The 22,845-nt window shown below is 34.5% G+C and overlaps 1 protein-coding gene across 4 annotated transcripts in view; it reads right to left on the bottom strand.

Moving 5' to 3' along the window:
• MMP16 (matrix metallopeptidase 16) overlaps nucleotides 1-22,845 on the bottom strand; it is a 318,248-nt gene that overhangs the window by 164,427 nt on the left and 130,976 nt on the right. For 3 of the 4 annotated variants that reach the window (XM_086695622.1, XM_086695624.1, XM_086695623.1), the window contains exons 2-3: nucleotides 10,880-11,028; nucleotides 610-732 (exon numbers count right to left, since the gene is read on the bottom strand). In XM_086695622.1, the coding sequence (XP_086551748.1) occupies nucleotides 610-732; nucleotides 10,880-11,028 (272 nt within the window). The remainder of the gene's footprint in view (nucleotides 1-609; nucleotides 733-10,879; nucleotides 11,029-22,845) is intronic. The other variant, XM_086695625.1, reaches the window with a different exon arrangement.

Raw genomic sequence — 22,845 nt, 5'->3', positions numbered from 1 at the left:
ATAACCACAGGGCCTGGAATTGTTTTTGTTCAAACAGAGACCCAATAGACAGTTATTCAATGAATTAATGAATAACTAGAAACATCTCCGTTAGCAGCAGTGGTCACTCCAGGATGGAAGACACTGGCATCCCTTCGGCGTCCTTCAGTAGAGACAAAACAAGAAACAATGATCCAACTCCACTGTTCCCAAAAAGATAGAAAGTAAAATGTTTGGACTGATACTAAAAGTTAATTAATAGAGTCAAAGGCATTTTGCTTCAAAGACAATTATTTGTAAACTTTATTATTTGATTACTTTTTAGATTATGAATCCTTATTAAAGAATGTCAATGTGTAAAATATTCATCTCAGAATCGCTCAGGATTTGGTACTTTCAAGAAGCTTGAAGATATAGTTTACAAAAAAGATCTAGAATTTAAGAAATGTTTACAAGGACTGCAAATGGTCAATTTATTCTCTTCTTGATTGCAGGTCTCAGTTCCCTATGTCAACATCATATTCCTATATGTTACCATGTGGTCAATGTGCATAAGATGGCCAACAAAATGTCAAAATAAATGGTTGTGAAAAAATGGAAAAAACAGTAATTCCTCATTAGTTCTCATACCTGTAAGTGATGTGTTTGTGCTGCCACTTCTGTCCTGTTAATGCATATCGCTTTCGACGAATATTAAATTTGGAGCTACCTCTTGTCTGGTCAGGTACGCCACATCTAGGCTTCTTCATCCAGCTGCAAAAAGCAGGGTTTTCCGGTTAGTTACCAACAACTCTAATCATTCATTTCAAAAGGAAGTCAGTTGGGAAGTTAACCAATGACAGTGATGATGAAAATGGGAAAACCTAAAGAAGAAAATTGTCAATTTTCATGCAGTTTGAACCCAAGTAGAAAGCATTATTTTTTCCCCTGAATGATCAAGAATCGTTCGTTTTGAACTCAGCTCTCTTAGATATTCGTTGTCTCTCTAATTTACTTTGAGCTTACTATAGACTGAAGTCCTCTTAAGCTTCTAACTAGAATCTGTTTTTAACAAGATCTGTGATCTTGGGCAAGTCATTAATCCCTAGTCTCATTCATAGAATGAGACTTTAAAAAATAAATTTTCACTAAGGTGTCTTCCAACTTGAACATTCAACAATTTTTAAAATCTATTAAATAACCTTAAATTTCAGGATTCAAGAAGGTATATGCTATTCTCTCTTCTAGCTTACATAGAAGTAAACTGTTTAAATAACATTTGCATTTCTCCAATTTTTCTTCTTTTTACTTTGCTCATTACCCCAATTTCTAAGCAACATCCATTTGCTTTAAATTAGTAATAACTAAATTCAATGATTAATTTTTTTTTCTGGATATGAGGTTTAATATCACACAAATAAGGTTTAACATCGTTATCTTAGGAAAATGACATGCTTTTTGATTTACTAATTTTTTAACACTTATACAAGATACAGTTGTGTAACTTTTCTAAGTCTCTTTTTACCATTGTCCTGTTTTCTATGTAGTCTTGCTTCTTACCTAAAAAGAAAGATTATCATGATTTTGAGAAGTGTTTCTTTAGTGACTCAAAAAATGCCTTTACCATTCATTAACACATTTAATTTATCAATTGCAAAGCTAATGCAGAGTTCACGGTGCTACATGCTTCAGCAAGTAGAAATGAGAAAAGAATCAATTTTCGTTGTATTTCACCAAATACTTTATAATTTCTATACTCTTTAAATGGAAAATAATTGACTGTAGAGATGACTATCAAAAGATGTCCATTTGGGGAAAATGAAAGAATAGTTTACATGTTACATGGATAAATCAGCTAATCAGTGCTTATAATAATGACCTCATGCAACAATGAAATCATGAATTTTGCTTTTTAAGAAAGATGACAATTTTCCAGTAAGCACTGAAAAAAGTTTCCCTCTCTCTCTCTTTTTTTTCCTAGTAATAATGTAGACATTGCAATTATCAGACTTCACAAATTCCATCCTAGTCTAAAATGCATCGTGGAGTTACTTCAGAAATGTCTCTTTCCCTTTATTAAAGTTTCCAAACTCCTAAGAGGTGATATGGCCCTTAGGGATCAAACTCTGTAGAGTTGAGAATGGAGATCTTCTATTTTTAAATACTATTCCCAGAACATTCCTAAACCAGTTTTTTTTGAGACACATTTCACTAGCCTGTAAAACACTCAAGGGCAGGGCATCTGTATAATCCTGGTACCTGCTACAAACCCTGGAATATAAAAGATATTTAATGAATAAATGGATAGGGAAACTTTGTAATTTTTAATGAAAAGTTATTAATTTTTATTACATATTATAAGGCATAGATATAGATTTAACATGGAAATATTAAGCATTAATGGTGGGTTTATTATGATAAGTGGCTTTTACATATGGATATTTCATTAATTATACTCTCAGCAAAAATTATAATATTCCTAAGGCAGGTATTTATGCTTACTTATCTCACTGAAAGTACTAACAGAATAAACAATATATAATTATTAAATATGAGTAAATTTACCAGATGTGGGAAGTGGTTACATTTACATTTTGCTAAGAAAAATATTTAAGTTCTCACTCTGGGAAGAGAAATAATTTTGAAATGGATAAGGGGATAAAATTTCACAAAACGGTGTTACCTATTATCAGGATAAAATGTATTGTCAATGAGGATATATTGTTTAAAATTAATAATCAATAAAATTAAAACATGAAGTTAACAATTGAAAAGAAAATTAAATTTACTGATATAAATTTCCATTTTAAGTTATTCATATGTTGGATCTAGTAAATTTTTTCTCAGTGAAGCATTGCATCTTCCAAAGGATAGGGTTTTTATGGATGAGTATTAAATTTTTGTGCTGAAAGATATCTCTGAATTCTTTATATGTTTCTTAGGCCTTTGCCCATTAAATATATATTTTTTCTTATGTTCCAACTACTAGTTACATTTATTTACTCATTCCATCCTTATTCATTCATCTTATAATATTTTTCAGCTTTCACAACATGTTATGAGATATAAAGAAAAAGTGTGGCTGAAAAGATAAACAAGGCAAAAGGCCCTTGTTGAGTTTACAGTCTATAGGAAGGACATCCATGATTAAAAAAAAAATACTATATAATGGGCTAAGAGCTGTCACATCTCTTCCAAGATACCCTGTCATTATTTCTAATTTTACATGTAATAAAAAATTACAATTTTCTTACCCCAGATCTGTACCAATTCCTCTGATGCCTTATTTCAGCCAAAAGTCTTAACCTCCTTCTAATGCCCAAGCTAATACCTAGGTAATATCCACCACTGCTCTTTTCTCAGTCTCCTCTAATCAATCAGGAGGCTGTCTCTTTTGTTTCCAAATTTCTTTCCCTCTCGCTGTCTAAATGCTTTCCTTCTTGCTCCTAAAGATAAATCTTTCCAGAGCACAGATGTTTTTTCTACATGCTCTGGGCATGAAACGCTTATATGGAAAGAATCTGATTCAGGCCTACTTAGGGAGGATACCCTGTCCCCCTACTTCCCAAGATCCATTCAGGTTACTAAAGAAGTAAACCTCTTTCTACCTTTCTATGTAGTGACGTCTGTCTGGGATAACTTTTTCTCTCTTTTCACACTGAGAATCCTAAACATCCTTCATTATGCAACTCATATAGGTACAGTTTACCATCGCAACACAGCATGCATTATACTCTGTATTCTGATTTGTGTCTCTATTGTCCGCCGGCCTGAGTCAGGGCAGAGAGCCAGGTACGGGGCCAATACGCAGTAAAGTCTCCAATAAGGAACATGAAGCAAATAGATTGAGTCTGCATATCTTTTTTGCACATGGTGATCTCCCTACTATCCAGGTTGCTTGAAGACTTTGTAACTCTTTCCAGGTCTGTGCCTTGAGCAAATGCTTACTGCATGGACATTGTGTACATACTTTTATATAAAACCAAATCATAAAGTAGATAACTTAAGTGTAAGAAATAAACATAAGAACAGGAATGATCTAATACCAATCAGTAATTTAATGCAAAGAAGTCCTAATAAAGGTTGGTCAGGTTGAGAACACTGTATGTTAACTTCATCAATATTTGTATCCAAATATTCTAGCAAAGAGATATTGGCAAGTATTATATATTAAAATATGTAAAATCTCCCAAATATGATTGAAGCACATCAAGCCACTGAATAAGACACACAGTATCTCAGCTAAATCGGTCTTCAGGTTTCTTATATGACTCCAAACATTTAAATTATTCTTTAATCTCATAAGCAGTCAGGTTCTTTCTACTACAATTTTTAAAGTTCTTTGTGGATAAAAATAACGATTAACATTTAACAGTACTCACCAAGAAATTAAATGTCTAATACTAATGGTAAAATTGGCATGTTAATATTGTTATTCAGGTCGAGACTGGCACTGGGATTTAATTCTATATATCATGTACCAAGTGTTAGATGCATTCATATATGAATTTGATAAACCCCATAATAACATGAGAATGCAAAACTCTAAACGTACAAGTAGAACGGATTGGATTGATAGTTTCACGTAAGGTAACAGCTATATCACAAGAAAGAAACATGGGTTGAAGAGAGCCTATGTGTATGCAAACACACGTGCATGCTATTTTCAAACAGTGCTTTTTTTGGTGAAAGTGCCATTGCTAAAACATACTTATTTTTTCTGTGTGTCAACACACAGCTCATACACATGTGCTTCATTACTGACTCATTTGCTAAAAATTTTAAGTTGGTATTCCAAAGCAAAGACATGAGAATGGGTACTGGGGGAGAGAGGGAGCCACAAGAAAGTTATTTGGCACTTACAAGGTGTAAATAATAGTACCTCCTCAGTTTTCATAAATATAATATTGATTTTCAGTATTGATTTAATTGTTTAGAACCGAGAACATTTTTCAATTAGTTGCATAGGTCATTAATGGCTTTATTTAAATTAGCTTAACTTAAAAAGGAAAAAATATCTAAAATCAGTGCTCTTGAAAGGAGTTATAGGGGCGCCTGGATGGTTCAGTGGGTTGAGCACCTGACTCTTGATTTCAGGTCAGGTCATGACCCCAGGGTCGTGGGAATGAGCCCTGTGTCGGGCTCTGCAGCTGGGCATGGGGCCTGCTTAAGACTGTCTTCTCTCTCTTTCCCTCTGCCCCTCTCCCCTGCTTGCTGTCTCTCTCTCTGAAAGAAAGAAAGAAAGAAAGAAAGAAAGAAAGAAAGAAAGAAAGAAAAGAAAAGAAAGAAAGAAAAGAAAAAAGAGAAAAAAAGAAAAGAAAAGAAAAAAAAAAGAAAAGACAAGAAAAGAAAAGAAAAGGAGCTATATTGTAAAAGTGAGGAGCAGAGATCCTAGAGCTAGACTGCTACGGTTCCTACCTTACCTCCACCAACTCACCTGCCCCATGACATTGGTCAGACTACTGTTTCTATTTCTCCATTTCATCATCTACAAACTGGAAGTGATAATATTATTGAGTAAATGTGAGGATTAAATTAGTTAAATCATGTAAAACACTTAGAACAGTGCCTGGCAAATAGTAACTGCTATGATTATTAACTTATAATAATTATTATTTTACAAATATCAGGAAGTGGCTGTACTTGTTGAAGCAACAGCAGTAGCAGTCAACTGATATCAACATGTTTCAGTTCGCCTTAACCTATGTGTTAACATACTTTGTTATTCAAAACAGGGATATCCTGGTGTTTTGATAATACAGATACCAACAGATACTTTATTTTATGAAAATAAAGTAGCCACAAACTTCTAAACAAATTTGCAGTAATAAGAGTCACTATATATGAGACAGTGTTCACTGCTTCACTGGTTTCAGTAATTTTTTTTCAATGAGTTGGGTATTCAAGTCACCCACATGACTTGAATATATAGGGCCACCCACATGACTCTAAATGATGCCTTCAAGTTTAATCCACACAACTTGTGGCCCTGTAGTGGGGCTGCAGGAAGATGGCACTTCAATAAAATACATACAATTGGAATGGTGTCCCTTGGAGTAGGGATTTGTACCACACAGTGACTGTGCACACATATTTACTCTTACCATGAGAAGAGAAGCCACTCACAAAATTATATTTTGTGACTTACGAATTAGTAATGTAAGAACAAGGTTCATCCGCATCATATAGTTAACAGTTTTCGGTTCCAGGCTTTTCCATGTTCGAAAGAAAGGTAAGAGTAGTATCTACTATTTATGGTTGGTTGTCCTCAAAAGATCATTTTACATATTTTTAAATACGCTTATTTTTATTAGTTTATTTATTTAAAAAAAGTGTTTTTAATGCTTATTTATTTTTGAGAGAGAGCGACAGAGAGTGAACAGGGAAGGGGCAGAAAGCAAGGGAGACACAGACTCCAAAACAGGTTCCAGGCTCTGAGCTGTCAGCACAGAGCCCGACGCAGGGCTTGAACTCAGAACTGAGATCATGACCTGAGCCAAAGTCAGGCACTTAATCAGACTGAGACACCCAGACGCCCCTTATTTTTATTACTTTAAAATTCCTTAGATTTTGTTTGTCCTCATACAACCAAGTCCAGGAATTGTTAAGATTTTTTTAAAAGTAAATTAACTTAGGGTTCAAAATGTAGGTATGCTGATTTAGCTACCAACTATCCTTAGGGAGTTACCAAAAAAGGGATTGGTCCATCTTATAAAGTTATACTGATTGAGTACCATTGTTATATTCAGAAATAAAGAAAAAGAAATTTAATTACTGATGAACCTATCTTGTATATGTAGATTGAAAGGGAGTCTTAACTTGATAATTTAGACAAATGAGTAAAAATCATGAAACATATTGAAAATTAAGCCCCAAAGCTTATGTTTCTTGACATATCTAAATAAACATTTCAATTCTCAAATTAGGAGAATTCAAATACCACTGTAGTTTCATAAAAATTATTTGAAAAAAGCTACATATTCAGTCTTAAATTCATTTTAATTAAGATGCCTTTCTTTGCATGATTTAAATAAATTAGAATTACTCAGATCATCTAATATTTATGTATTCATGTATATATGTATATATATGTGTGTGTGTGTTCATATATGTGTGTATATATGTGTATGCATATATGTGGAGAGAAATAAAAAAGATCACCTTAAAATCATACTTCATTAAGCATACTTCAATGCATGATGATACTGTGCACACATAAAGATGAATTAAAATTTAAAAATACCTACCATTAATATTGTAAAAACACATTAGACTCATTTTCATTATTGCCTTGCTAGCTTTTTCTTTCCTTGCTTAATATAATCTTTTTTTACGCATAACATAAATTGCTTCACTTACTAAGGAATTTAAGTGAGTTTGCTTACAAAAATTAGCTAAGCAACCCAAAATTTAAAAGAACCATTGCAACATACGATTATGAGCTCATTTTGGGGTGGGGGAATAAGTATTCATTACTATCTCTCCAACACCAATGACAACTAACATAAAAGCAATATGCCATTTAGGTAATACTTAAATCTGTTGCTTAAAAATGGTTAATTCCTTCAACATAATATAGGGATTACCACAATTGTATCTTTACTTTTAATTAACCATGAATTCTAGATTGAATACACCAAATGATGTCTGACAAAGGAGGACATAATTATTTAATTTAAAACAATTGATCTTGACAAGAGCCTAAAATTAGATAAAAGTTTATAGCATCTGAAAATGAATCCTAAGACATTATTTTAATACTGAGGAGTAATTTTAGGTCTATAATTGTAGTCCATATTTTACGTAATAAGGTTTAGATAAAAATTCATACTTTATAATTTGACCATGTAAAATAACAGAGTACAATTTCAGCATGGATTGTTATTACACATTCATTTGAGATTACAGAAGCACAGACAATTGCTTAAGTAGCATGATTATAGGGTTTATACTTACAAAAATAGTACATTATTTGAGCTGAGTACCCTGAGCAACAACATGTCACGAGTGGAGATACATCAGTGGAACAAAACCAGCCAGGAGGCCAATGAAGCCACAGGGTTTCTAGTCTGAGTGACAATGAAAGTGCCATAAAGGACAAAAGAAGCATGGCAGTCTAGGAAGGGACGATGATGAGGGTTTAACGAGGCTTTAGTGGACTCACCTAGGAATAACACTCTATGTAAAGGAAAAGATGCAGTTCCGATTCAAAAAAAAAAGAAGAAAAAACTAAATTAGAACAAAGTTTGGTTAAAGAAAACAGACCAAAACACTGGTTGTGTTTAAGTTAAGGGTTACCTATAGAGTTGATCTTTTCTCTACAATGCTATAATTCACAGAAATGCTACTGTAACTCCTACACATTGACACAATTATTTCTCCTGGTCTGGAATTTAAGCCACTGTGTGGCAGAAAAAGACCACTGTCCTTCTCTCCACCCTTGCATTTTGCGTTGTCCTGCCAAAGATCAACTGAAAACTGTTCAGATCCTTTTAACATAAGGGGCCAAAATAAATCCTGCACACATTCTTCTTCCAAAATCTCCTGACAAAGACTTTTTTCCCAGCTATCTCAGGTTTGATTTAGGAAATCAAACCTATCTATCGTGAGTCCTTCCAATGACCAGCAGGAGCTCTCAAAACTCACAGGAAACACGGATGCCACCTTCCGTGGAACTCTGTTTTCTGAATTTTGTTTTATTTTATTAAAAAAAATTTTTAACGTTTATTATTTTTGAGAGACAGAGTGAGACAGAATGTGAGCAGGGAGGGGCAGAGAGAGAGAGGAAGACAGAGAATCCGAAGCAGGCTCCAGGCTCTGGGCTGTCAGCACAGAGCCCGATGCGGGGCTCACACCCACGAACCACAAGATCATGACCTGAACAGAAATCAAGAGTCAGACGCTTAACTGATAGAGCCACCCAGGTGCTCCTACTTTCTGAATTTTAATATCTAGTAGTAAGCAGAATCAAAGGAGTTTGTTTCCCAAGTTCTCAATTTATTGTTATTTTTTTAAAGTTTATTTATTTTGCGAGAGACAAGAGTACATACACATGCTAGCAGGAGAGGGGCAGAGAGAATCCCAAGCAGGCCCCAGGCCCAGCATGGACCCAAGAGGTGATCCATCTCACAACAGTGAGATCATGACCTGAGTGAAACCAAGAGTCTGAGGCTTAAATGACCGAACCACCCAGGTGCCCCATCAATTTATTGTGTTTTTAAAAACTGTGTCATCCATTCCAGGAAAGTGGATCAGAAGACAACAGCCCTGCGTGAGGGAGCAAAAAAGCTGTCCAGGGCACTTTGTAAAATGTTGGGATTAAAAATATAATTTAAATGGAATTCTCTACTATACACAGCAATAAAATGCAGGATTTGCTGGTTTTGCTTATTAATATAATAGGCTATATTTAAAATTAATTTACAACTTTAATTAAAATTAATTTAAATCTGTATTTATTTAGGACACTATTAAGGGAGAATTGCAATGAACAGAGGGCAGCAGGTTCAAAATATCCAAGTCTATTCCCAATATTGATAACAAGATTCTCATTCTTACAGAATGCACTACATTAATTCTTGGTTCTATTTTCCCAGATGTATACCAAAGTTAATATTTATGTATCTCTTAAAATGCTAGCAGAGGTAATACATTTATTTTTCCAAACTGCTTTGACATTTAATCTTCAAGCCTTTTATTATGTGCTTTCCCGGTCTTGATGAAATAGAAATAGTATGACTAATATAATGATGTAAGTATTAGAAGGCCAAAATAATTTTTAAATCATATATTTAATTAGTTTAATATGTGAAAATTATACATACCTGAGCACAGACATTTCAGGTATTTAAGGTTTAAAAAGAAAAATAAATGTGTCATTTCTCAAGGTCCACAGCATGGAATAGTAGAAAGCCCTCCAACCAAACATTAAAAGGTCTGGATTCTGTAACTACTCTGGATTTCACCTAGCCTTTGACTTTCTGTTTCCTTATTTGAAAAAGTAGAGAGAGAAAAAAAATGTATCCTTGTCTTCCCTACTGTGGAGGGCTGATGTATGATGATCATATTAAATGATGAAGTAGATTTACTTTGTGAGTATCAAGGACTCAATAAACACAAATGATTCTTCCCTGCACTGAAAGAATTAATCACTTCCTCCTTTGCTGTCCAAAAAACAATAATGCTGTTTCATAATGTTACAGAACTCACAGTGTACCTGTGGTAAGATAATCTGTGGTTATGTCTAGCTACACTAATGAGTTATTGGTTGGATAAATAAATTAACAAATGACTGATGACTCAGTCAATAAAATAACAAATCCCATTAAGGAGTTAAAAACAAGCCATTTGCTAGTAAAAAACTGAAGGAAAAGACTTGCGGTAAACCTCTCCTTGATTTAACTCATGTGGAGAGAATTGCCACTGATAGGAAGCTAATAAACTGTTAACTGGTTCTCTGACACCCTTACCCCTCTTCCTCCAAAAAAAGCCCTTATTTGTATTGTTTCCCATTTTCCTTAGTGTCAATATTTCTACTTTGGTCAATTTCAAGCTACTGAGATGATGTTACTTAACAGGGAAGAGATGTGTACAATAACAACAGCACAAGCCAGTTCCAACACAACAGTGCCTGTAGCTCTTGTAATGGCTTCAACTGTACATTGACTTTGACTCTCATTGTTTTTTTTTTACTTTCTTCCCCCCTATTTTGAAACTGTGCTGCAAAAGTCAGGCGAGTAAATTGGGCTTTGACAAACCTGACATCATAGGGGAGTAGAGTTAACACAGTTCAAATTCCAAGGAAAAGAGACATGAGACAAATTGCTACACTCGTGGTTGGTGGAATTCACTTAAACTTTATCCGACTACTTAGTTTGGCTCAAGGACCAAAAAAAGTGAGAGTGTGGATGCCATTACTTACTCAATTGTGTTTCTGTCCACTTTTCCTGTCATGTTAATGCCATAGAACTGCTGCATGGCAGCTAAGGCGGCCTGCATGGTCTCCGCAGAGCGCAGCACCGACATTCTGGGGTCAGTTGGTGGAAGGTAGCCGTACTTTTGTAACCAAACCTGCAACAACAAGTACAGTTCCTTTTAGATCAACTTCACAATGTAACAATATTTTATGGTAATTAACTTATGTCCCTAGTGGATCCTTAAGCTTTATTTCCTCTACAAGGGCATATATTATTTAAGTGTTTCATCACTTTCTAACACATATTTTGTAGTTTGTTTTAATATACTTTCAGTGACTGTAATGGGTCTTTGTAACACATCTACAAAAAAATAATCATCTGTTTAAAGCTTATTGCTTATAAGGAACTATACTACACACTGGATAAAAAATAAGATCACCTCTGCCCTCTAGGAATTCAACTTCCCAAAATAAAGGATGATATTTTTTCAACAACATGATCCCAGTGAACATCTATGCTGGAAGGGGAAGTTAATGTGCATATGTCACGTCTAAAATGTCACTTTTCTGAACAACTGACCAAGGACTACAGCCATCATGAGTAGCATCATCAATATAGACCATATTATTCTGTCAAGACATTTTGGATATAAATTCATGCAATTGATCTATTCAATGTAGTCAGATGTCTTCAAGGGTAGGTAAATGTTTCTCATGTAAAGAATATTCTTTCCTTTATTTAAGGTGACTCACTCCAATCCAAATAATGTAAGTGACCAAAGGTCTCACATATAGATGAAGTCAGACCATCTGGTTTGGCTCTCTCTTTAAGGATCTCATGATTTTTATTCTCCTCTTCCCCAAAGAAGAGAGATTTGTGTGGCTACTGAGGGAAAGATGTCAGAGTTGAGCTCATATCCCAATCGTGATTATAGTAACAAACAATTCAGTCATTTAAGGTTATATTTTAAAAATAACCTAAAACTTGAGGGATTTGGGGAAAAGTAATCTTCGCCAGAGAGAAGATGCTTTCTAGTTCTACAATTCTATGCATTCATTTTAAATGCACAATCGTATGTTCAGCTCATATCCTATCCTTCTGTCCCTTACCTAAATCTTCCATGGGGCACTAAGATTTCTTGAAGTGCAGTGAACTGCCCGTCAGATTGAGAAAGACCAAGTAATTCTGCCTGTGGCACAGAATAGAAGCTGTGCTATTTAATGGAAGGTATTCACCAGTATGTATTTCCTTCCCTACCTGGGTCTATTCATCATGCAAATGATGATCCTATAAAGCTACAGCTTTTCTCCAATACCTGATATACTTCCTTTATGACCTGACAACTAAACACAGAAGAGCTATTTTCTGAATGAAAATAAACAGTAATTATATAAGTTAAATTTCACCAAAAGAAACTGATATTAAATATACCAAAGTCTCAGCATGTAAAACACAAGGTGGAATGTTTTACAGTATTTCCAAGAAAAAGATCCCTCCAAAAGTTCAGTACTATAAGCACAACCCTTTCAAAATAAAATAAAACATTTATTCTAAACCTATTTAAGAGATTAACAATACATCACTGTCAGGAAGGTTTATTGTTGAAACTCCATCTAGTAAACTCATCTACCACATAGTGAAAACATGCCAAGACACTCCTCTCATCTAATCTGTAATGAATAGGCTTCCAGGGAAGACACATATATTCAGTTACCTAGTCAACAGTGTTGCAGTCTGAAATAGATTCCATTTTTTTTTTTTTCTGAATGAAGGAGACGAGATTTCACTGACATTGTTATTATTTACTAGAAAACTCAATACCTATTGTCACGCAATTTTCCCCAAATTAGAAGATTTCATCTTGATTGTTAACAGTATACATGCACTAATATTCTGAAACTGAACTGCTTTTTTCCATAATACTTTGTTTGCATTTATTTCTTACTTGCTAGAAAGCTGACTTGTTGCTAGGTTACTCATGGGTGCTAAGCTACTGACAACCACGTTTATGGCGATAGCAAAAAGAAAACTGTTAATAATAAACCCTATGATTTATATAGAAATAGAAAAACTATAAAAATATATAAATTTGAAATGGATAATGAGAAAAATATCGTGTTATAAAAATACATATTGATTTATGCCTTACCCTCTCAAACAAATGAGTTAGAATAATAAAAATTGTGACTTTTCTTCAAATTCTTTTATATTATGTCATTTATCATGAAAGTCAAGTTTTTCTAAATGACTGAGAAGTGAATAATTCTTTTTAATTATAAGATATCAGAAAATCTATGGGACCCACCATTTTATAGTCAAAGTTTATTTATTTTTTTTTGTTTGATAACTCAATGTCATTTAGTTTACCATCATTAACAGCAATATACACGTATCATTGTCATTTGTTAATCAAGAAATCTTCTCTGACATCATCAAGAATTGACTAGGGGGTGCCTGGGTGGCTCAGCGGGTTAAGCGTTTGACTTTGGCTCAGGTCATGATTTCATTGTTCGTGGGTTCAAGCCCTGAGTTGGCCTCTGTGCTGACAGCTCAGAGCCTGGAGCCTGCTTCAGACTCTGTATCTCCCTCTCTCTCTGCCCCTCCCCCACTCATGCCATGTCTCTCTCTCTCTCTCTCTCTCTCTCTCTCTCTCTCTCTCTCAAAAATAATAGAAACATTAAAATTTTTTTTTAATTGACCAGGAATAATTCTCAATGGAAACCTGCAATCCATCCTTCCACAAAACAGTGGAAAATCAAGCATATTGGTGTCATGTTAGAGTATGAAACCAGCAAGCCTTCAATAGCATTTCTTATTAAAACTGCTGTGGACAATTTTACTCTAGTGGATATAAAAAGCAAGTAATTATACCTACAATGACTTACAGTATTAATTTGATTCACAGTGTTTCTTTATGTTCATAATACTCAATATGGAAACTGCACGTGAAAACAAATACTTGCTTAAACAATCTTTTAATCACGCAGAGTACAGTCTCTTGAGTTAGGTTTGGTCTGATACTATTTCCTTTAAGCTGTCCACAGAATTCTGAGGATCTGATCATGTTTGGTATGATAGAGAAAAAAATCTGTACCAAGTAAGATGCTAATGCTCCTTGGAGGAGACGAAGTTGGGCAACATGGTGATATAAAACTGACCAAATACAAGGTGGACCATGCAGTCAGCATCAGTGGTAGAAACCATGATGGCCAAAATCTATAGTGCTTTGTAAACACTGACTCTTAAATTACCAGTGAATGAAGATCAGGTACAAACAGTGAGGATCAGATTCAAACACTGGTCCATAATCATCATAGAATACAGGATCCTCTGGTATAAGTAACCTTATCCTATTTCTATAGAACAAAACCCTTTTGTTCATATAAATAGAGCAAGGTGGTAGCCTTAGCACCGCATCATTCTAGGTGTGGTGCTCATTCTAGAGTAATAAGCAGGAAATTTTAACAATTGAAGTTTGACATAAGTGACATACAGGAAAACCTTTCTCTTTTTTTTCCTACTAAATTACAAACTTACAATATTTTATTTGATAGAAAGTTAAATATGCAAAGTAATATCTGAAGTTACATACTATCCCTTAAAAACTATACACACAGACTCCATCCTCATGGACTATATCCTGGTTTTAGATGTTGTTTTAAAATATTTCTCCCGGATGATAGGAAATACATTTGCCTCCTGAGATGGCTTATCTCTTGATATTTTTTTCAATGCTCTCAAATGCACATAATGGAGAGTTAAGGAATAATTTCCTAATGTATGCATTTGGGGGAAATGATGCTGAATTTGAGGTTTGATGTGAGGATTGATAATACATAAAGCCAGCAGCATATCTCTTGCTCAGTCCATCATATTATTATTTTATGCTTACTAATTGCTCTGAGTTCTTGAAATTGCTCCCGCTCAGGTTAAGATTCATCCTTGGAATGAGGCAAGACAGAAACGCAGGTGAGATGTAAGTAGTCAGAGTTGTGAGGAAAGACAATTTGCTTTTAGTTTGTTTTCTTTTGCTTAGTGGATTGACACGTGCATTTGAGAGCACTGGAAAACCATCAAGAAACAAGTTTCTTTGAAGGCAAAATCTGACTTCTTTTACTGTCTGAGAGTTAGCCTGTGTCATTATCACTAGAACAAATAACCACAGAACCTCAAATGCAGCAAAAAGTCTAACCTTGAATACCTTCCCTCTGTTACTAACATATTCAAATTATCTTGCTATCTTGGAGACACAACCAATTTCCTGCACTTAGTAATTATTCAAATGGAGGAGCAACCAGAAGAGTGCTGTTCTCTGTAGAGCAAGAGACTTATCAAGCAAAAAAAGGTAAACATTTAAATATGAAATTCTGGGCCAAAAGATATTGTCTTTACCAGACTGTTGTATAAATAGGAGTAGCAGGCCCATAAAGTTTATTAAATCCATTAAGAAAGAATATCTTTGTCACTAATATTCCATGTAACCATACTGGGAATACCTGTATTAATCAACTCCACTGTCAGTACCCACATATCAGTGTGGTATCATTAAAGATGATAACCAACAACAAAAAGGAGACCTTAGCAGTTCTCATGACTAATGGCAAATATAAACAGAGGATATTTATTTATTTATTTATTTATTATTTATTTATTTATTTATATTTTTTAATATATTACTTTTAAATGTATTTTAAGTTTATTTATTTTGAGAGACAGAGAGAGCAGAGGAGGGGCACAGGAAAAGGGGGAGAGAGAGAATCCTAGGTAGGCCCCTCACTTCCAGCATGGAGCCCAGTGCGGGACCTGAACTCATGAACCATGAGTTCATGACCTGAGCTAAAACTAAGAGTCAGACGCTTAACCAACTGAGTCACCCAGGCACGCCTAAACAGAGGATTTTTAGAGTATATATTTTTATTTCAGACCAGTACTAAAATCATGAGAAGTAAATTTTCATCCAGTTGTTAAAGTTAATAAAGTTATCGATGCCTTAATATACAATTAAGATGCTCCTATTCATTTACTCAGGTGAATCACAAATGCAAGAACCATATTAAAATTCTATCACTGGCAGGACCCGACATATAGAGAGAACGTCTTGAAATGATGCTTAGAGGGGCGCCTGGGTGGCGCAGTCGGTTAAGCGTCCGACTTCAGCCAGGTCACGATCTCGCGGTCCGTGAGTTTGAGCCCCGCGTCAGGCTCTGGGCTGATGGCTCGGAGCCTGGAGCCTGTTTCCGATTCTGTGTCTCCCTCTCTCTCTGCCCCTCCCCCGTTCATGCTCTGTCTCTCTCTGTCCCAAAAATAAATAAACGTTGAAAAAAAAATTTTTAAAAAGAAATGATGCTTAGATATCCTTCCAAAATTTTTTTAAAATGATTAACCTAATGAATTTATTAGGGCAGGAAGGGATCTATCTTAGAAATTACAGAAATTATTGGAGGTTGGGTTTAAATTTTATTTAATTTGAAAAATCACTTTGCTGGACCACAACATCTATTTATGATTGAGCCAGTTTTTTGGTATAGCTCATGTCAGCTAATTTGTGGGATGGTCAAATGCAAGGTCCATGTACCCAGTGATCAAAATTATGGAACTCAGTAAGGTAGGAAAAGGGCAAAGGTGAGAATATTTTATTTACAGTATTTAAAGTATTTTATGGTATTTGTTTAATAATAGTCACTTCAATTTATATAATTATATATTTTTTTTATCATTTTGGGATGTGAATTTTTTACATTATTGAATTCATGTTAAATTTTAACATATTTACTAACAAAAATATTTAAATATGCAATAGTTAACATCTGTCCTGATAAAATTAACTGACTTTTTAAATAAAACGAACTGAAGGAATGATTTTTTAATAATTAAATTTTCAATATTTTAAATTATTTCATGTTTTCCAGTATGAGGCTTCTAATCATATCTGTTAAATTCTGTTATTAACTAAAATAAACTAAAAAGCGTCATCCCCTATTTTGTGGTATGATCCACAGAGTTAACAAAGGCTTAAGGACATTTTCCTCTAAAATAGCATATATTTAACAGTTATAAAGATGGGCAGAATTTAGGGGCAAAATTTTCTAGTGTGAAAAGTGGCTATAAATATGAATTATAACTACCTATTAACCAAAAACCTAAACTGATGTGGGAGTAGTCATTCAGAATTGGTCGAATTGAAAATTCATAGGATAAGTTAATGAGGCAGAAATTAGCCTTTCTGTTCATTCAAAAATCTAAATGGGCTCTAAATCATCATCTCTTCCTTACCAAGAATGAATCAGTGTATGAAATTGCACATATAGAATTCAATTCCTTTAGAATTTTACTGTCTATTTAAATGGCTTCTTAAATGGAAATCAAACAGTGGAAGGACCAAAAGTTACGCCATTGAACATCTTAGCAATCAAGAGACAACTGTCACTTGGACAAGGAGATGGAAAACAGCTGGGCCATTAGTAAAATTATAATGATCATGATAACCATATATTTCACCGTAACATGAAATTCTCTAATATATGACAGAAATGAAAAACTTAGGATATAAAGGTTAGGGAGAGATTTTCCATTCCACCTAAGAGTGAATGAACTACACTTCCTACTTAGTAGCTATGGAAACAAATCCCCTCAAATAGTAATGGCTGAGCTGCAGTAATCAAACAAACATATAAAAACGAAAACAAAAAACCCACCAAACTAAGAACAAACAAAAAACACAAACAAAACTAACAGTAGTTTTTAATTGGGATTCCCATCATATCCTAGCCATTTTACCGAAAAGCTGGAGTACTATGATATACCCGTCTCCTTATGTGTCTTTCATGGTTTTTCCTAAGTGTGTTTTACATTTTTAAAGATGGATATATAATGTGCATGCACACACACATACACACTGACAAAACAAGACCAAAAATACTCAAAAAGACAAAACTGAACCAACAATGAACAACAGCAAGGCATTATATCACCTTACCATCCCCAGTTTCTTAGGCGGACAGAAATAATTACCAAAAAAGTACTTACAGTAATCATTAACATGATTCTACTTTATATCAAAATCACCTCACAAATCTAAATAGCGTAAAATTCTCCTCAAATCTGTGCTTCTTTACACTAGTTGGATCAAGTGTCGAGCAAGTGCATTCTGTGAATTATCTAAAAGGCATGTACTTGAGCCTGAGTCAGGTAGATGATCAACTCAACTCGCCTTTATTTTCTGGGGGCAGATTCAATCTCACCAATACCAAAAACTGATGAGGAGATTAATCTCAGGGTCTTCAAAGTAGGAGTATGAAATGTCCCATGGACTCAAAATGCCAGAGCATTTTATACAATATGCGGATCCACACATTCATGCGTGGACACACCTACCTATAGAATTGCAAGAAATAAACTTCACTTTTATTTAATGTTCAGAGTGATACTGGGGCCCTCACTCCCTCACTTGGACATTCATTTGTCACCGATGTTCCATTGGGTGTCCTGAGGGAGGAGGTAGAGTTCCACAGTGTGGATGGGCTAATGGTTTCACTTTCAATAGTTAGCTTGATCCTAGCACATTACAACATACCATTATTTTTTCTGTGACAGATGAAATAGATTTATGGATGATATCGTCTTAAAAGTAGAAATTGTATAATACCTTGTGATAAGGTGGGGAATGACCAAGAAAATATTCTGTACCATATATATGTTTCCTCGTTGTCTTATGAAAAACTATTTTAGAGAGTTGTCCAACTTAATTATGTATGTCTTTTACAAAAAGACAATAGTGTTGTCTTTTTAGGTAAAGAGAAGTAGCTGCAAGTAGTATGCTACTCAATAGGTACATTGAGAGTCATCTGTCTCATTAAGATAAAAGTGATGTTTTAGCAATATAAGACTGTTTTGAAAGAAAGGTATGCCATGTAAAAAGTATGTTAAAGATGCGTGTTTAGAAATGTTCCCCTTATAACATGACTTTGAGCTCAAAAAAATATAAATACTTTACCTACTAATACTCCCTCTTAAAACAAAACAAAATCTCTATCTTAATTTCCTACTTTAAAATTCCAGCAACAGAGTTTTCCACCTGTAAAATAATCTGCTAAAATAGAATAATTTTAATGAGGTGTAAGCCCGTTTGTTAAAAATATGAAAATGTAACACCTCATTAGTTTTCAGGAACAACTGATAGACATCAGGGAAGAGGAAGATTCACTGTCAGAATTTTACTAAAAAAACTTCTGCATAATTGATGGGTCTGATTACAAAATGTGGCTCATGAGTTGTAACCAGATAATGATGTGACTTTTCAGTTGCGTGTGCGTTTCCTTGTGAGGTATCTTTTTTGGCCATGGTAATTTTAAATGGGTCTTGAGATTGCTGTATTTCAAAGTATTGTAAATCAATATTTTTAAAATAATGAGGCATAATCAGTCACGGAATTGTCCAAGATAATAATGATAATGATCGTCCAAGATAATGATAGTCTTCATAAGAATGAAACAATGTAAATACAATTAATAAGTAAAACAAAAAATATTTTTAAATTTTATGACACCCTTAGCTCATCTGCATGTTTCTGAGTATATTTCATAACATATTCAGGTTTAGTACATCAGTTCCGGAATAGAATTATAAATAAGAGAGGGTAAATGTTAAAAAAAAAAAAGTAGATTGATGGAAATATGCTATCAAAAGTGTGGAAATCACTGATCTGATAGAAACTATCCTTAAAAATGAAGCTACTTCCTTAAATACTCTCCAATGTGATCTACTCTCCCTAAGGGATGAGAAGACAGTTTATCAATATCTATATATTATATTCTGACTGTGACAAAGTGTGCCTTTTATTACTTTGCTCCATGGAATTTTTTGGTCACATTGAAATTTGACTCCCACTCCCAACACTGATAAGAACAGCAACCATTCCTTTACTGCCCACTATGTACCAGACAATTTATACAAATTATCTTTATCCCTCATAACAAGTATGTGAGTATAGCACTATTATCTCTGTTTTATAAATGACAGAATAACACCCTAGAATGATTAAATAACTTGCCCAAGGATTCAGCAATTTGAGAGGAATAATCAGTATTCAGAGATCTGACTGATACCCATGCTTGGCTCTCTCTGTAATTCTAGGCTGCCTCTTAGACATGAAAGAGACCCAGCTGCCTCTCTGTATCCAGAGAAATCCTAGGAGACCTATTCACATTTCAAAATGAGAAGGTAGACCATCTGAAAACATATCTAAACTACAGTAACTGAGTGCAGTTTTTATGCAAACAAACCATCCCATTTTACATCATGAAAACACACCGTATTATGGTTGCATATGTTCTGGGTATAACACTCACTCCTAACTCCAAGGGCTTCTCTAATTGCCAATGCAAAATAGCCTTCCACAGTCCAATCTGCCCAGTCCAATTAATATTCCGATTTCCATGCTAGAATATTTCATTTACGGTCATTCAGTTTTACAGTTAAAAAAACAAAAAACAAAAAAACACTGAAACTCTTTGCCAGAGACCTCCCTTTCTTCATTAATTCTTTCTCAGCACTTTCCTTATTATAGCCTTGATGTTGCTGGTCAACTGTATCTACACTTTCCTTGGTTATCTCTTCTAAAATTAATCCTTAAAATACCATTCATGTGCTGATGAAAGACCAATTGAACCCTCTAACCCTGACCTTGCCCTCATGCCCAGACTGCTGTCACACTGCTGTTTAAACCAAAAATACAGAATTACCCTTTACTGTGCTTTTTCCTCATCATCTGTATCGAACCCACTATCACAACTTAGCTCCAATTTTACCTTGAACGCAAATTCTTATTTCTTCTGACACCTCTTTGTCAAGGGCACCATTATTTACCACCAAAAATTACAAGATTCTTCAAGTGGCCTCTGTTTTCATACTGCTACCTCTCTCTCCTCATCCAAATAGTGAGAGTTGTATTCTTTCTTTCTTCCTTTCTTTCTCTTTCTTTCTTTCTTTCTTTCTTTCTTTCTTTCTTTCTTTCTTTCTTTCTTTTCTTTCTTTTTCTTTCCCTTTCTTTCTTTCTTTCTTTCTTTCTTTCTTTCTTTCTTTTCTTTCTTTCTTTTCTTTCCTTCTTTCTTTTTTTCTTTCCTTTCTTTCTTTCATAAAAACACATAACCTAAATTTACCATTTTAACCATTTTCAAGTGTACAATTCAGCAGCATTGAGTACATTCACATTGTTATGTACCCATCACCCCATCCATCTCCAGAACTGTTTCATCATTCCAAACTGAAATTCTATATGCATTAAACAATAACTCACCAATTGGCCTCTTCTCCCAGCCCTTGGTAACCACTATTCTACTTTCTGTCTATGAATCTATTCTAGGTAACTAATAAAGGTGGAATCACGCAGTATGCATCCTTTCGCATCTGGTTTATTTCATCTAGGATGTTCTCAAGGTTCATCTGGCTACAACTTGTAGTATGCAATATTTTTAAAGATGAATACTATTATATTGTATGTATATGCACCTTTTTTTTAATTTTCAAATGTTTATTTATTCTTTTTTTTTTTAAATATGAAATTTATTGTCAAATTGGTTTCCATACAACACCCAGTGTTCATTTTGTTTATCCATTGATCCAGCATTTGAGTTGTTTCCATCTTTTGGCTATTGTAATAAGTCTGTTATAAACATTGGTCTACAGATATCTTTTTGAATCCCCGCTTTCAGTTTTTTGGCGTATATATTAAGAAGTGGAATTCCTGGATTTGTTTATTTATTATTTATTTTGAGAGAGAGAGAGAGCACACAAGCAGGGGTGGGGGGGGTAGAGAGAGAGGAGAAAAGAGAGATTCCCAAGCAGCCTCCACATTCAGCTCAGTGTATGTGATCCCATGACAGTGAGATCATGACCTGAGCTGAAATCAAGAATCAGTCGCCCAATTGCCTGAGCCATGTAGGTGTCCCTGGAATTGCTGGATTTTATGGTAAATCTACACATAACTTTTTGAGGAACCACCTTACTCTTCTTCAGATGCTTCGCATTTTACATTCCCATCAGTAATGCAGAAGGGGTCCTATTTCTCTACTTCCTCACCAACACTTATAATTTTCTGTGTGTGTGTGTGTATTTTTTTTTATATAAAAGTGACGCTAATGGGTATAAAGTGGTATGGGTTGTCTTTTCAAATGTAGATCAAGGAATATCAGTCACTGAATTATGATCCTTCAGCAGTTTGCCAGTGATTTAATGTAAACTTCAGATTTCTTACTGTGGCCTACAAGTCCATGCATTGTTGAATCCTTAACTTCTTTTCATTGTACTCCCTTTTGATATTCCAGGCATATAGTCTTTTTTTTTCCTCTTCTTAGAACCGGCTAAATTCTTTCTTGCTTTGGGGTACTGCATTTACTTTTCCCATGTTCAAAATACAAAAATACAATTATCTCTATCCTTTAAAATGTAGTTCAAATCAGACTTCTTCAAAGAAACCTTCCCTGACACGACTTTTTTTTTTTACTTTTACTTTTATTTATTTATTTTTTAATTTACATCCAAATTAGTTAGCATATAGTGCAATAATGATTTCAGTAGATTCCTTAATGCCCCTTACCCATTTAGCTCATCCCCCCTCCCACACCCGCCTCCAGTAACCCTGTTCTCCATATTTATAAGTCTTTTATGTTTTATTCCTATCACCAACACCAGGTAGCATCCTGTTTAAGCATCCTATCTTAGGTCCCTCACTGCACTTATCATGATCGCTACATTGTTGAAGTGTTTGTTTTTTATCTTCATATATCTCATTCAACATGATAGGCACAATATTTTCTGGCACATTTTCTAAGTTTGAGTAATGGAATTACAAGGGCTAGATAAGTGGAGAACCCATGTATTGTTGCCTAATTGATATCACAATTGAAACCAGACCATGATGCTTTGCTGTTTTCTGCACACTGGGTTAACTACCCAATTGTTCATTCCCTCCTTC

Source organism: Puma concolor, chromosome F2 (assembly GCF_028749965.1).
Source record: "Puma concolor isolate L17-30 chromosome F2, mPumCon1.1.hap2, whole genome shotgun sequence".
In the NCBI taxonomy this organism is placed as follows: Eukaryota; Metazoa; Chordata; class Mammalia; order Carnivora; family Felidae; genus Puma; species Puma concolor.
Note: the sequence above shows the minus strand (reverse complement) of the source record. Positions and strands in the feature narration are given on the sequence as shown.